The sequence below is a fragment of the Elephas maximus genome, chromosome 13 (assembly GCF_024166365.1).
Source record: "Elephas maximus indicus isolate mEleMax1 chromosome 13, mEleMax1 primary haplotype, whole genome shotgun sequence".
In the NCBI taxonomy this organism is placed as follows: domain Eukaryota; kingdom Metazoa; phylum Chordata; class Mammalia; order Proboscidea; family Elephantidae; genus Elephas; species Elephas maximus.
Genome location: NC_064831.1, coordinates 91,968,277 through 91,984,318, shown reverse-complemented (window position 1 = coordinate 91,984,318; position 16,042 = coordinate 91,968,277). Strand labels below are relative to the sequence as shown.

Sequence of the window (16,042 nt, the reverse complement as noted above, 5' to 3'; positions counted from 1 at the left end):
TGGTTTCTTGCAGTAGTGTTTTGTAGTTTTCTTTGTATGAGTCCTTTACATCCCCAGTTTGATTTATTCCTAAGTATTTTACTTTTTTAGGGGCTATCATAAATAGTTTTGTGTTCGTGACTTCCTTTTCATCATTCTCTTTATTAGTGTATAGGAATACAACTGATTTTTGTATGTTTATCTTGTATCCTGCTAGTCTGCTGAATCTTTCTATTATTTCCAGTAGTTTTCTCGTGGAGTCTTTCGGGTTTTCTATGTATAGTATCATAGCATCCCTAAAAGGGACAGTTTAACTTCTTCATTACCAATTTGGATGCCCTTTATTTCTGTTTCTTGTCTTATTGCTCTAGTTAGAACTTCCAGCACAATGTTAAATAAGAGTGGTGATAAAGGGCATCCTTTTCTTGTTCCTGTTCTCAAGGGGAATGTTTTCAGCCTCTATCCATTAACAGTGATGTTGTCCGTTGGCTTTGTATACATGCCCTTTATTATGTTGAGGGATTTCCCTTCTATACCTATTTTATTCAGAGTTTTTATCAGGAATGGGTGTTGGGCTTTGTCAAATACCTTTTCTGCATCGATTGAAATGATCATGTGATTCTTTTCTTTCCTTTTATTTATGTGGTGGATTACGGTGATTGATTTTCTAATGTTGAACCATCCTTGCATACCTGGTATGAACTCTGCTTGGTCATTGTGTATTATTTTTTGATATGATGCTGAATTCTATTGGCTAGAATTTTGTTGAGAATTTTTGCATTTATATCCATGAGACATATTGGTCTGTGATATTCTTTTTTTTTGGTGTCTTTGCCTGGTTTTGGTATCAGGGTTATACTGACTTCATAGAATGAATTAGGAAGTATTGCTTCTTTTTCTATGTTCTGAAATAGTTCAAGTAGTACTGTCCTAAGTTCTTCTCTGAATGTTTGGTAGAATTCTCCAGTGAAGCCACTCCTGCTCTTTAATTGTTGCCTGCTTGACATATTTTTTCCATCCTTTGAGTTTTAGTTTGTTTGTGTCTTTATGTCTAAGGGTTGTCTCTTGTAGGTAGCATATAGACAGATCTTTTTGTTTTTTTTAATTCATTCTACCACTCGGTTTCTTTATTGGTGCATTTAGTCCATTTGCATTATTGATAGGTACGAGTTTAGTGTTGTCATTTTGATGTCCTTTTTTGTGTTGTTGACAATTTCTTTGTTCCACTTAATTTTCTGGGCTGAGTCATTTCTCTTTATGTATTTTCTTTTTATTGTGGTTGATTTTGTATTTAGTGAGTCTTTATATTTTTCATCTTTTTTATTTTGATGTGTAGGATTGTTAGTTTCCTTTGTGGTTACCTTAATATTTACTTCTATTTTTCTAAGTTTAAACCAATCTTTTATTTCTTCATATCTCCTTGACTTCTTCTCCATATGAAAGTTCTATGACTACATTATTTAATCCTTTGTTTTGATGTAATCATCTTTAACATATTGATGTCTTTGTTTCCCTATTTTCAGTGTTTTAGCTTTGACTTCCCTCTCTGGGTTGATATCTGGTTGTTCTGTCCTGTGTTCTAGTCTTAGGTTATTGTCTGGTTATTGATTTTCTAACCAAAGGACTCTCTAGTACTTCTTGTAATTTTTGTTTGGTTTTTACAAATTCCCTTAACTTTTGTTCATCTGGAAATGCCCTAATTTTGCCATAATATTTTAGAGATAGTTTTGCGGGATATTTAATTCTTGGCTGGCAATTTTTTTCCTTCAAGGCTTTGTATATGTCATTACATTGCCTCCTTGCCTGCATGGTTTGTGCTGAGTAGTCAGAGCTTAGTCTTACTGACACTCCTTTGTAGCTGACTTTTCAGTTATCCATAGCTGCTCTTAAAATTCTCTCTTTGTCTTTGATTTTGGCAAGTTTGATGATAATATGTCTTGGTGAGTTTCTTTTGGGATCTATCCTGTGTGGGGTTTGAAGAGCTTCTTGGCTAGTTATCTTCTTGTCTTTCATGATATCAGGGAAGTTTTCTGCCAACAAACCTTCAACAATTCTGTCAGTATTTTCTGTTATCCCTCTCCTCTTCTGGTATTCCAATTGCTTGTACGCTATTCCTCTTGTTAGAGTCCCACAGAATTCTTGGTGTTTCTTCATTTTTTAAAATTCGTTTATCTGATTTTTCCTCAAATATGTTGGTGTCAACTCAAGTGCTTTATCTTCAATCTCACTAATTCTAAATTCCAGTGCCTCAATTCCGCTCCTGTGACTTTCTATTGAGCTGTCTAATTCTGAAATTTTATTGTTAATCTTCTGGATTTCTGTTTGCTGTCTCTCTGTGGATTCTTGCAGTTCCTCTATTGCTTTATCTGTGTGCTCCTTGGCTTGTTCTGTGTTTTGCCTGATCTCGTTCCTGATCTCTTGAAGAGTTCTGTGTATTAATCCTTTGTATTATACCTCTGGTAATTCCAGGAAGTTTTCTTCATCCAAAAAATTTCTCGATTCTTTGATTTGGGAGATTGCTGAAGCCACCATGGTCTGCTTCTTTATGTGATTTGATATTGAATGTTGCTCCTGAGCCTTCGATAAGTTATTGTATTTATTTGTTTGCTTACTGTGTCCTAGCTTCTTGTTTTCTTTTGTTTTGATATGCCCAAATCAGCTGCTCAAGTGAGCTAGTTTGATTATTGGCTCCCTTGAGGCTCTAACATCCTGTCACCAGGTGGGTAGAGCTGTTACTACGTATGTGAGCCCAGGAGTCCACTTACTTTTCTTGTATGGGTTCAGCTCAGGTGTCCAGGTAAATGGTCACCAAGTGTGTGGTACAGGCTCTTACCTACAGTCCTAGACAAGCAGGGGTGATTGGTACAGGCACAGATATCTGGCAGCAGTAGGGGATCATGTGCTGAGCAAGGCAGGGGGCTGACAACTGCCCCTGAATGTTTGTGAGGAAAGCCTGTCCCTGTGCCCTAGAGCACATAGGTGGGTGGGTTTTGCAGCCAGACTATGGGCACCCAATGTTGTTGGGTATAAGGACTGGGAGACACCACTTATTCTTGGCCCCTGTCACAGGTGGCTAGGTGGTGTGGGTGAAGCCACCTGTCCTCAGGCCCCTAATGTGGGTAGGTAAGGATTGTGTTAATAGGCAGAGCAGTGTTAAAGGCCAGGAACCTGCCTGTCCACCATATAGCTGAATCAGTTGAAATTAAACTTCAGGTGTATACCCTGTTGTATTGTGCTAATGAGGGCTATGCTGTTGAAATGGGCCCACACAGGTCTATGCAGTGATGAAAGGCATTCAAAGTCCAAGGACCCCTTATGCCTGTGCCTAGGCAAAGGAGCTATTTCTCCCCTGAGTTCTTGGCTTAGGTGATCCAGCAGATTATTTTTTCCCTGTTTGGTAATTTGTTCTTTCTCCAAGACTGGGAGAATGGCTGAGGGTGGACAACAGTTGCTACTTCTGGCCCAGAGAACGCAGCTATCACTGAAGCTGGCTGGGGACTCGGTGCAGAGCGGGAGGAGTCAGGTAAATGGGAGGGAGGTTTTTCCCAAAGGGGTGTTTTTTGTTCTGCGTGACAGGTTAGATGCATGTACTTATCTTTTGCCCATTGAGCACTACTTTTCACTGATTCTGGAGGCATGAGTAGACTCTCCACCACTCCATCTCTCCTGACGTAGAAAACACATCCTGAGTGCCATTGCTTGTCTCACCACTGGCCCCAGTCGGTCTCTGCCTGCAGGGTGCTGGCTCCTGCTGAGTCAGGTCTGGCAACTCCTTACTGCTTCTGAACCGTCTCTCCCACCCTCTGCTGCTAGGTCTGATTCCTCAACTTTGCCTTTGATGTTCAGGCCCCCTAGATTGTCATACATAGTCGATTCACTTGTTTTTTCAGGTCTTTGTTGTAAGAGGGACCACAGGAAGCATCTGACTACTCTGCCATCTTGGCCCCACCTCTCTCTTGATTCCTTCTTATAATAGATAATTCTGTGATGAATTTTAGATTCTGGAGCCCTGAGCAAAGAGTCCAGTAGGAGTGCCCTAACCTTTCTGCTTTCAGAAAAAAGAACTGGTCTCCAGCAGGAAAGAAAAGCCTCAGAACAGCTATGCTCAGTTTATTCTGTTTTGTTTTCTACAGGACAGTCCTCAGGAAGGCAAAGGAATCACCTTTTCAGCTGACTCACCTCTTTTCTGGTGGGAAAAGAAACAACTGTTGCTGAAATACTTGGGTTCAAGTTCAGACTTTGCCACTTTGTGCCCAGTTTCCCCACCAGTGTTTGTCCTTATTAGTGGCTGTTGAGTTAATTCCAACTCATGTGGATCCCATATGTCAGAGTAGAACTGTGCTCCTTAGGGTTTTCACGGCTTTGACATTTTGGAAGTAGATCACTAGGCCTTTATCATGAAGTGCCCATAGGTGGCTTTGAACTACCAACCTTTTGACTAATAGTCAAGCACTTAGCAGTTTGTGCCACCCAGGGATTCCTTCCCAACCAGTAGAACTGGGCTAATATTCTGAACTGCCTGCCTCACAGGGCTTTTGCTGTCAGAAGTGAACAGCTTTGGGCTAGGGGTCAGGACCACAAGTTCTAGCCCTTGCTTTGACAGAAAACTCACTAAGTAACTTTAAGCATACTCCTTAAACTCTTTCTTCCTGAGTTTCTCAGTCTGTAAGAGGGTATGTGTTGAAGGAAAACAGTATCATGATAAATGGAGAAAAAATTGAAGTTGTCAAAGATTTCATTCTACTTGGACAAGCAACGTTCATGGAAGCAACAGTCAAGAAATCAAATGATGTATTGCATTGGGCAAATCTGCTGTTAAAGACCACTGTAAAGTCCTACAAGGAGCAACTGACCCAAACCATTGTTTTTTCAATTGCCTCATATGCATATGAAAGTGGGACAATGAAAAAGGAAGACAGAAGAATTGATGCATTTGAATTGTGGTGTTGATGAAGAATATTGAATATACTACGGACTGTCAGAAAAACAAACAAATCAGTCTTAGAAGAAATACCAAAATTCCCAAGCCTATGGCCCCTAGACACTCTGCTAACTCAACTGGAACCACTTCCGAAGCCCACTTTTCAGACAAAGATCAGACACGCCTATAAAAGAAAAAATAACACATGTGAGGAACGTGCTTCTTAGTTCAAACAAATATATGAGACTAAATAGGAAACTCCTGCCCAAAAGCAAAATGAGAAGGCAGGAAGGGACAGGAACTGGATGAATGGACACAGGGAAGCTGGGGTGGAAAGCTGGCACATGGTGGGGATTGCAATCAATGTCACAAAACAATATGTGTAAAAATATTTGAATAAGAAACTAACTTGAGCTATAAACTGTCACCTAAAGCACAAAAACCAACAAACAAAAAAGGCAAAACAACCAGCAAACCAGAATACTCCTTAGAAGTGAGGATGGCAAGACTTCAACTCACTTTCTTTGCACATGTCATCAGGAAATACCAGTCGTTAGAAAAAGACATCGTGTTTGGTAGAGGGCCAATAAAAAGAGGGAAAACCTCAATGAGATGGACTGACACGATAGCCGCAACACTAGACTCAAACATATCAACGATCATGAAGATGGTACAGGACTTTCACCGTTTTGTTCTGGTATACACAAGGTCACCATGAGTTGGCGCACACTCCGTGGCAACTAACCACAACAAAAGAGGATATGATCATGCCTGTTCCACTGGGTTCTGTGGGGATAAAGACGAGAGGAAGTGTGGGCTGTTTTGATAAACACTGAGGGTGTAGACATGAGGTGCAAACTCAGGTGAGCGGCTGAGTGGCTTAGGAATCCTCCCCAGTTTTACTTTAGATGCAGAAAGAATATGTTTTTTAGGATGAAACCAGTTGGCTGGGACGATTTCCGGCCTGTCTTCCCAGGAAGTTGGGCAGCAGTCAAGATTTCCAACATGAGGACAAGCGACTCAAACAGTTCTCAAGACCAGCCGAGTGTCCTTCCCTGGTCTCTCCAGGATCGCCCGGCTCGGATCAGCTCTCGCGCGCCACCTGGTGTCCCTCCCCCGCCACTGCCCAGAAACCACGTGTAAGAAAGTGCTTACAACCTAACTACGTAGCCTGGCTTTGACCCGTCTTAGCCAATAGGAGAGGGGGAGGCGGGGCAGTGGCAGGCGAGAGCCCAACCAGCTCCTAGTTTCCGCGGGGAAGGCGGGGCTTGGGGTTTACCACGTTGGGTTTGTCCGCAGCGCTGATTACTTTTTCCAAAGGCTCGCGGGCTCCAGTCCGGCTCGCGCCGCCGCCTGTCGCGCTCCTCCTCCGCCGGGACTGTCCGCGGGGCTCCGCCGGCCGAGTACCATGTGTGACGGCGCCCTGCTGCCGCCTCTCGTCCTGCCCTTGCTGCTGCTGCTGCTTTGGGGACTGGACCCGGGCTCAGGTAGCGCGCTCTCCGCGCCCTTGTCGGCCCCGCGCCCCCAGCCAGCGCGCGTCCGGGTGCTGCCCGGGCATCCCGGGCTCGGGCGGACGGACGGCGGACGGCGCACGGCGCCCAGCTCGAGGCCAGGCTCGGGCCGCGGCGGGGAGGAGGCGCCCGCGAGCCCGGACCCCCGCGCCAGGCTCCGGCGGCTTCCGGGCGGCCGCGCGCCACCGGCGCCCGGGCGCGGATACGCGGCGCCGGCCGGAGATGCTGGCGGCGGCGCAGGAGCGCTTGCGGGGTGGAGCGGGGCCCGGGCGCAGGCACCGGCCGGAGCGGGGTGGAGCGCGGCCCGGGCGCAGGAGCGCTCGCGGGGTGGAGCGGGGCCCGGGCGCAGGAGCCCTCGCGGGGTGGAGCGGGCCCGGGCGCAGGCACCGGCCGGAGCTGGGTGGAGCGGGGCCCGGGCGCAGGAGCGCTCGCGGGGTGGAGCGGGGCCCGGGCGCAGGAGCCCTCGCGGGGTGGAGCGGGCCCGGGCGCAGGCACCGGCCGGAGCGGGGAGCTGGGCGAGGCAGGGCAAGAGCGCCGCCCGGGCCGCGTCGTCCAGGCTGGAGCCCGAGCGCGTCGGCAGGGAGGGCGGGCGGGCGGGCGGCCCGGGCCCCGGCGCGCTGACGCGTCTCCTCTCTCCCCGCAGCTGGCGGCGACGCGGCGGCCGACGTGGAGGTGGTGCTTCCGCGGCGGGTGCGCCCAGACGAAGTGCACCTGCCGCCGCTGCCCAGCGCCCCGGGGCCCAGGCGGAGGCGACGACCCCGCGCGCCCCCCGCCGCCCCGCGGGCCCGGCCCGGAGAGCGCGCCCTGCTGCTGCACCTGCCGGCCTTCGGGCGCGACCTCTACCTGCAGCTGCGCCGCGACCTGCGCTTCCTGTCCCGCGGCTTCGAGGTGGAGGAGGCGGGCGCCGCCGGACGCCGCGGCCGGCCGGCGGACCTGTGCTTCTACTCGGGCCGTGTGCTGGGCCACCCCGGCTCCCTCGCCTCGCTCAGCGCCTGCGGCGCCGCCGGCGGCCTGGTATTGCCCAGTTCCCTGTGGGTGGGGGACGCCTGGGCAGGAAGTTCAGCCTTAAACTCTCCGACACCCCTCCTCTGCCATCCCCGAGCTTCTGGCGGAGGGTCTGTGCAGAGTGGGAGGCGGGAAAGGAAGCGGCCGATCGCCCAGTCCCTCCGCCAGCTAGTACTGAGCCTCTGCGGTTTGCAGCGCCTGCGGGCTTTGGTGACTTTGGGATTGCATAGGTGGATGCCACAGCACGCCCAGGGGAGCTCAGATCTATGGGGATGAAACCTTCAGCCTAGACTGAGAGGGGCCCTTCACCTGGGTGTAGCGGGAACACTTTGCATCTGTACGGGTGCGTGCATGTGGGTGTTGGTGAAACCGGTTCAAACGCCTATGTGTGTATATCTCATCTATTCTTGGATGTGGGGATGAGCTGGTGAACATTCATCTTTCTGCCTTTTTGAGTATTCCTATACCTGGAGAGGAAGTTTGGAGTCCTCCCCACGCCCAAGGCATGGACTAACCCACTGTTCTTAGTTGAACCAGGAGAAGGAGGGTGTTCTCAGCAGATATTTGTCCACACCCACCCCCAGCCTGGTCTGAGGGGGGCTCTGTTTACATTGGCAGTAAGACCTTACCCCTGACCTTAGGTGCACCTCCGCTGTGGCAGTACCTTCCTTCTCCCCTCTTGTTGCGTATGGGGCACCTGCGACAGGTGCTCTGAGGAGCGGTGATGTTCTTGTGTGCCTGGGGCTGGCACCGTCATTCCTCTTAGATCTCTGCCCCACACATGCCCACACTTGATCACTTGGTGGCCCTGGTGCCCAGCAAACCCTTCCCAGTATCTCCATCCTGCCCCCAAGGAGCACACATGGCTAGCAGATGGGCTGCCCCCAGCAAAGCCTGGTGTTGGGTCAGGGTATGAAACACATGGTGTTTCCCCGTCTTCCATCAGGACTGGTCCCAGGAGAGCAGTTTCTAATAATCTTTTGTGTCTGTTTTTCCCAGAGACAAGAAACTGTTCCCCCCACCTCCACCTTGTCTTGTTCCACCGTCTAGAATTCTCTAGCCCTTAGCTATGTAGTCTGTGACACGTCACCTAGAATGTGCACCAAAGCTAGGAAGCCTGGCATCCATGTCTCTATCTGAGACAGAAGAATAAAGTAGTTATCACTTCTGCTTTCTTTCCGGGTGTGTGGGGGAATGGTGGGGTGAGCTCCTAGGATTGGCCTTCATGAGTTCCCCGTTCAGGAATTTGCTGAGTCTTGATCAGGGTGTGATCCACTTTTGCTTGGCTGGGAATTGGCTGCTTTGGGGTAAGCAGGGAAAACTGGTGGGGGCCTGGTTGGGGGCCAGCGTGTAGCTGGGGCAGAGACAGTGGGCTGAGGGTGAGGAGGCACAAAGAGGAGCGAAGGAGGCCCAGATCTCTTTAGGAGGAAAGTCAAGGCTGTATCATGTTCTGGGAGGGACTCTAAGGCCCACATCATTTTTCGTGTATTTGCCAAAGTGTTTAAAGGCTAGGTCACATCACTGTATTGTACATGGAAACATCTGAATCCCATTTGCTGCGGTTTAGTAAGTTTCTGTCGAGGTCAGAGTTTATACTTCTTGGTGTAAAGTTTCCAGCGAGGAACTATCTGTGAAGGACCTGAGGGTGGAAATCTGGATAGCATTGATTTAAAATCCTACAGAGAGTGAGTTCTCAGCCTGCTCACAGATGGGATCCGAGCAGAGAGAGGGTTCATTTAAGTCCTCTGGTTTCTCAGGAAGGCCATGCTTCCCTTTGGCACCATGTGAGGGCGCTGTGCTTTAGAGAAAGGAACCTGGCCAAGAAACCAAGTTCAGTGTGAACAAGTTGCTGGTGGACCTCTAAGACTTTAAACTCCTGCTTGACCACACACTTCTGTTGTTTAGTCTGCCGTGTTCAGCCCGTTTGTGGGAAGCTGGGTGTTGCACACGGGTTCCCTGATTACACATAAATGAAGGGCTGAAGGCAGGAGGGAAGCTGCAGCGTGGTCACTGGGAATGGATTTCTGGGTTGCGAGGTCCTCCAGGAAGACATAAGTAAAAGCAAGCAACAGGAACTCAAGGCTACCCACGTGTCATTGCGCTCCATCTTACTTCCATTGTAGTTCTCAACTGTTCAGTGATGATTTTGTTTTAATTGACGGCTGGGAAAGCACTGGGAAGTTGAGTGTGGAGCTGTGTGTGCGTCTGTTGGAACTGGCTCAGCTGAAAGGCGTGGGAACGAGGACAGATGTCAAGTAGATGATTTTGGTGGCTGCGGATGGGGCATTTCAAAACCTCCTCCAATGCAAAGTATCCAAAGAGTCATGTAGCGCGGGGTAGGCACATTTTCTCTGAAGGACCACAGTAAATATTTTGGGCTTAGCGCAGAAGCAGCCATAAACAGTCCATAGACAAAAAAATGTGGCTGTGTGCCACTAAACAGCACCCCGATGTCGGTAACATTTTAACTGCCAGTACATCCCCCTGTACCGAACAGCTCCAGAATGGCTTAGCGGAGAGCGTGGAGCTCAGGAGTAGGGAGCTGCAGCCTCTGACCCCAGGTGCGTAGAATCGGGCTGCTGGTTTCTAGATCCATTTGCTGTCTATTTAAAGGAGATAAGTAATTAGAATAGATCATTACCTAATTGTTAATGGGATGTGAAGAGTAAATTGCATTTGGTTTTGTGTTCCACCTTTCGGCAGAGGGCAGAGATGCAGGCCTGGTGATGCCTCTTCTCTCTGTGTCGTATCTTGAGAAGCCTGCAAGCGGCCCTTCTTGGGCCTTCAAAAACCGCAGCTCAAATATTAATGGTTTTCTCTTTCTGTTTTTTTACGTTGCTCTCTGATTGCTGTTGCCCACGCCTTCCCTCCCACTGCAGCCCTCCAGAGCTAGGCTCAGCTCTCTTAGGATGCCAGATACTGGATGCTTGCGGCATCGCTGCTCATGGGTGCCAGGTGGCCAGTGACCATCACCTAGGACATGAAAATAGATGTTCCGCTTTGAACTTTTAGTTGGCAATGCGTAAAACAGGAAAAGGAAGTACACGATGAGATGATGAATTGAAGAACTGTCCTTAGGCTGATGGCGTCCTTGGAGCGCGTTTTCTGAACTCTGAAGCGCTGCAGCTGCCTGGCCTCGGTCTGTGCAGTGGGAGACGATTTTGCAGCCAGTGTGTTGGAGGGAACCAGGCAGAGTCATTGGTTGAGCTTTCCCTGTGCGTTCCTCTGCACACAGGCACAGTGATTCATGGAAAGGAAGCCGCAGGGGCATTCAGGGCTAGGAATGGGGCCCAGTGATCTTAGGTGAGTCACTTCACTCCTTTGAGCTTCCTGGGTGCAGCCATAAAGGGTTGCATCACGTCGGCCTTATACGGCTATTAAGAGAATGAAATGTTCGCTGCCATCGAGTTGGTCCCTGACTCCAGATGACCCCATGCATAGTGGAAGGAAACACCGCCCAGTCCTGTGCTATCCCTATGATTGGTCGTGGATCAGACCATTTTGATTCATAGGGTTTTCACCGGCTGATTTTCAGAAGTAGATTGCCAGGCCTCTCTTCCTGGTCCGTCTTAGACTGGATGCTCTGTGAAACCTGTTCAGGATCATAGCAATATGCAAGTTTCTGCTGACACACAAGTGCTGGCTATGTGTGAGGTGCATTGGCAGGGAATCGAGCCCAGGTCTCCTGCATGGAAGGTGAGAATTCTACCACTGAACAACCACTGGCCCCACATGAAATGAGACAAAACCATTGCTGTCAAGTTGATTCTGACTCATAGCGGCTCTTTAGGACAGAATAGAACTGCCCCTTAGAGTTTCCGAGGAGTGCCTGGTAGACTTGAACTGCTGACGTTCTGGCTAGTAGCCATAGCACTTAACTACTACGCCACCAGGGTTTCCATGAAATGAGACAGAGGGTGTGAAACCATTGAGTGGCCTGGCACATTAAGGCATTAAAAATTTGTTCCTTTTCTTGCCCCACAGGTTGCCCCCAGACTTTTCCAGCTATAAATCGATCTATCAGTCCACACGTTGGCTGAATGAGCAGATCATTCCCATGCACCTGCCACATGTAGGACACCATAGTAGATTCTCAACTGGCCTCAGAGAGAATACAGTACAGGCTCTGCCGGGAGATGGGCGGAGCTGCACAGAAGGGCAGGGCCGCCAGCCTGCAGGGTGGCTGAGGGGGAGGCTGCAGGGAGGCTTCCAGAAGCAAGGTCTTCAGGGAGCAGGAGGAGTGGAGCCCAAGGGAATGGCCTCAGATTCTGGAAGGGAGGGAGGAGTAACGACCACCACGTCTATCCTTCCTGAGATGAGGGACCCATGGATTTCATGGAGTGGGCCCAGATGCAACCCTAAGCACCTGGAATTTATCCTAAGGCAGTGGTTCTCAAGCTTGAGCCTTTCTGAATTCCCTGGAGGTCCTGTTAACCACAGACGTCTGGGTCCCACCCTCAGAGATTCAGATCCAGCAGTTCTGGGGTGGAACCTGAGAACTTGCATTTCTAATAAGTTTCCAGGTGATGCTGCTGGTCTGGGGACCCCACTTTCAGAACCCCTGGCCTAGAGGAGCAGTGTGGACTGTTGATTAGGGAAGCCCCATGTGATGGTGGTGGGGGGTGGTCTGGCAGGGTGGGGGGCACTGGAGGTGGGTGGGTGCTTATATTGCGGAAATGGAAAGGCAGGCGGGCTTCGAGGGAGATTTTGAAGGATGAGTGGACAGCCCTCCAGTCACTGACTATCTGGTGATGAGAAGGGGAGCCAGCAGTGAGCCCCGCCCCAGGGAAGCTGGCGTGGGAAGGCAGGCCAGGCTTGTGTGCAGGTCGTCTGCATTTGCAGCGGCAGTCGCACAGCGGGACTTTGAATGGTGCTCTAGGAGACGGGCAGGGGGACTCTGGCCTGGGCTTGGGAAGCCCCTGGTGCATGTGCCAGGTCGCGTGTGCTCTTTCTGTGCAAGAGGTGTGAGCCTGACTGTACTGAGGCCCCCAGGAGACCAGAGGCACATACAGGTGGACCTCCAGCCCCAATCTGCTCCATCCTCTTGAGCCACCCGAGTTCACCCAGAGGTGCCTCAGAAAAAAGGCCTGGCAACCTACTTCCAAAAAAATCAGCCGTGGAAACCCCGTGAAGCACAGCCCTTATCTGATGCACGTGGGGTTATCATGAGTGGGCGTCGGTGGCAACTGTTTTTTTTTTTTTTCCTCAAACTATCTACGCTAAGTTTCTTGATGTAGGAAAGGCAGTGTGAGACTCGTCCCTGTTCAGCATGGAGCTCCCGCCTCCTGAGGAGAGGGCTGGGGAGGGTCCCCGGGCTCTCATGGCCCTGAACTACCCTGAACCAGGACAGCAGTTCAGTGGTCATGGGGCTTTCTCCCCCAGACAGAGGTATTTTCTTCAGTTCCAGAGTAACGCTGTGACCAGCTGATTTCCTTGACATTGTGCAAAAACATTTTCTAAGTTATGTCAAGGAGTTGTGCTGGTATTCACTAAAAACACCCAGTTGCCGTTGAATTGATTCTGACGGCAGCCTTCGGCGTGTCAGAGTAGTGCTGTGCGTCCTAGAGTTTTCAGTGGCTGATTTTTTGGAAGTAGATGGCCAGGCCTTTCTTCTGAGGGGCCTCCGGGTGGACTCAAATCTCCAGCCTTTCGGTTAGCAGCTGAGTGTGTTAACCATTTGCACCACCCAGCAGTGGGCAGAGCCCCACAGTCACAGGAAGGCCCAGGCACTAGCTTCGTGTAGGCAGTCCAAATCCAGGATTCCCCAGACATTGCAAACAAGGGTCTCTGGCACCCAGTTTAAAGGTTGAACAGCAGTTACCAACCTGGTCGTACATTGAAATCTCCTGGCAAGCTTTTAAAAAATACCAGTGGCTGGATTCCATCTAGAGAGTCTGATCCAGTTGGCCCGGAGTGAGGCTTAGGCGCCAGGAGTTGTGCAGCCAGGGATGAGAACCCCAGAGCAAGGGAGACTGCAGAAAGTCCATTCCATTCCACTCCATTCACCTCTCCTGTCCCTTCTCCTCCTTTTCTGGTCTATTCCATTTATTGCATTCATTCTTTCCGCTCCATTCCATTCCATTCCATTCCATTCCGGACATTCTCTTTAGTAGCTATTACATGATAGATGTTGGAAACGTAAAGAGGAACGAGCCAGATCCAGCCTCAGAGGAACCAGCTATCTACTAGGCCATGGCAAATGCACTGTACTGCAGTGGGCTGGACACAGTGTGGTGGGCCTGCAGGGAAGGGGGATTAATTCTGCAGAGAGAAGAGGCTGGACAGGGGAGGGGAGGTAAGGCCAGGGATGGGTAAGGCAGGGCTGACAAGTATTGGCACTGGGCCGAGGTTGTGGGGGATCAGCAGGGACACTTTTCAATACAACATTTCACTACTGGTAATGTGATGGTGGCATGATGTTAAAGTCAGCTGTAGAGATGCCTCAGAGAGTAAAGTGATGTGAGGCTGGGATTAAGGAGGAGCAGGTCTAGTCCTTCCCTGTACTGGCCCTTGGGTGAGGGCTTGGCCCAGCCACCTTCTTCCTGGGTGTTAGTCCTGGCCATATCCTGCTTGAGAACAGACCACAAGAGGGCAAGTGGCAACTCGGTAGACTACACCCCATTCATCCATTAACCCACCTCTCACTACCATTGCCATTTTTTCCCCAAATGTGTGTAAACCAGCATGTGGGTCCCTCCAGGGAAGATATTCTAAAGGAAAACTTCCCCAAGGAGCTAGATTATGCTGATGTGTGCGTGTGTATATATATATGTACGTGTGTATTTATGTCTGTATATGTATATTAATGTGCTTGCTGCCAGCTGAAAGGTTGGAGGTTCTAGTCCACCCAGGGGTGCCTCAGAAGAAAGGTCTAGTGATCTACTTCCAAAAAGTCAGCCATTGAGAGCCCTATGGAGCACAGTTCTCCTCTGACATACATGGGGTCGGTCATACGTGTCAACTTGATGGCAGCTGGTTTTATGTCTATATGTATGTGCGTATGTAGGTATGCGTGTACATATACGCCTAAATATAAAATTTTAAAAGGGTGTCTCACCAAGCTGAGTGTATCGCATTGGGGTGACCTCTGCCTGGCCTTTTACATCACAGCTTGTAAAGGCCAATACTGGACTGAACGAATGCTCACTGGCTTTGAAAGTGCTAGACCCAAGGGCGTTGTTGATTTCCATCAGAGCGTTTTGGGAGGGTCCAGCCCCTTTGTCAGAGCACTGGGCTCCTTCCGTGTGGAGCAGCACCCTGTACGCTGCCACCTCCGACCAGCTTCCTTGTGACACTGGCGTTTGCACTGAAAGAACTGGTGGGGGTGTTCTGAATTGAGGCTTTCTTTACGCACACGTGCAGCGGCCTTTATGTATCCCACCAGGTGACCCCACCTCCACTTCTTCAGCCTCCCCAAAGTTTCTTCGTGAACAAATGCAAGTTTTAACTTCAAAGGACAGGAAAGAAAGCTGTGCTTTCCTGCAGGCTGGGCAATGCCACTTTAAGACAGTTTTATTTGGGCAGTAAATCTCCCAGTTATCCTTGGCAAAAGTTCTAATGAAATGGAAACCTTGAAATCTGCTTAGAATAGTAAGTATAGTCTCATGGTATCTTGAAGACTAAAGGTTGTGGGAGACCTTAGTTGATCTGATTTACTCACAGAGAGGATCTGCTGTTGCAGAATTTACTGGGGGTCTGCGTTATTTGGTGGGGTCCCTTGGGTGGTGTGAACAGTTAATGCTCTCAGCTGCTAACCAGAAGGTTGAAGGTTCGCGTCTTCCCAGAGGTGCCTCAGAAGAAAGGCCTGCTAATCTTCTTCTGAAAAATCAGCCAGCGAGAGCCCTGTGGAGCGCAGTTCTCCTCCGACCCCGGGATTCCTGTGAGTCGGAGTTGATCCGGTGGCAGTTGGCTGGTTTGGCGTCATTTGGCTTGAGTGGGATCTGCACCAGAGGCTGGAGGGAGAACTGGCTTGAGTGGAATCTGCACCGAGGCTGGAGGGAGAACTGGCTTGAGTGGGATCTGCACCGAGGCTGGAGGGAGAACTGTTCTTTGGTTTAGAGCAGTGCTTCTCAAAGTGGGCTCCCCGGACCAGCGGTATCACAAGGCCAATGTTAGAAATGCAAATGCTCCGGTCTCACCCGAGATCCCTAGGTGATTTTGGTGCGCGCTATTTTTTTTTTTTTTTAGGGTTTGAGAGCTTGGGGCATGCTAGGGTTTAGAATTTTATGGCTTCTTGAAGATGATGGTAGGAGAGAGAGCCTAGGACTGATCCACCGGGTCTGTGGAACCTGTTTAGGCAAAGGCGGTCCAGGAGCTGTGTCCAGGAGGGAGGCTGTTGTCTGCAGACACTGTACAAATGCCAGGTCCTCTCTCAGCCCTGCCGACTCCCTGTGGGAGGTTTGTCTTGTTTCGCTGACTCTGTTTAAGGAGGGAAGTTGGCTCAGGTACCCCCTGGAAGACAGGTAAACTGTTTTAATGCTGTCAGAACTGATCCCAAGAGAGGGGAAAAGTTCTTTGCATGATGTATTTTTTTCTTCTTAGGATTAATATTCACTTTATTGCATGATGTATTTTTTTTTCTTTTTAGAATTACTATTCACTTTAGTAAAGCCCTGGATGATGTAAA

At 49.7% G+C, this 16,042-nt stretch overlaps 1 protein-coding gene across 1 annotated transcript in view; it reads left to right on the top strand.

Annotated features, from left to right (window-relative positions):
* The first annotated feature begins 6,230 nt into the window (after positions 1 to 6,230).
* Positions 6,231 to 16,042, top strand: part of ADAMTS17 (ADAM metallopeptidase with thrombospondin type 1 motif 17) — a 473,699-nt gene continuing 463,887 nt past the window's right edge. Inside the window, exons 1-2 of the mRNA XM_049905242.1 lie at positions 6,231 to 6,387; positions 7,055 to 7,425. Of these exons, the coding sequence (XP_049761199.1) occupies positions 6,309 to 6,387; positions 7,055 to 7,425 (450 nt within the window). The 5' untranslated portion in view covers positions 6,231 to 6,308. The remainder of the gene's footprint in view (positions 6,388 to 7,054; positions 7,426 to 16,042) is intronic.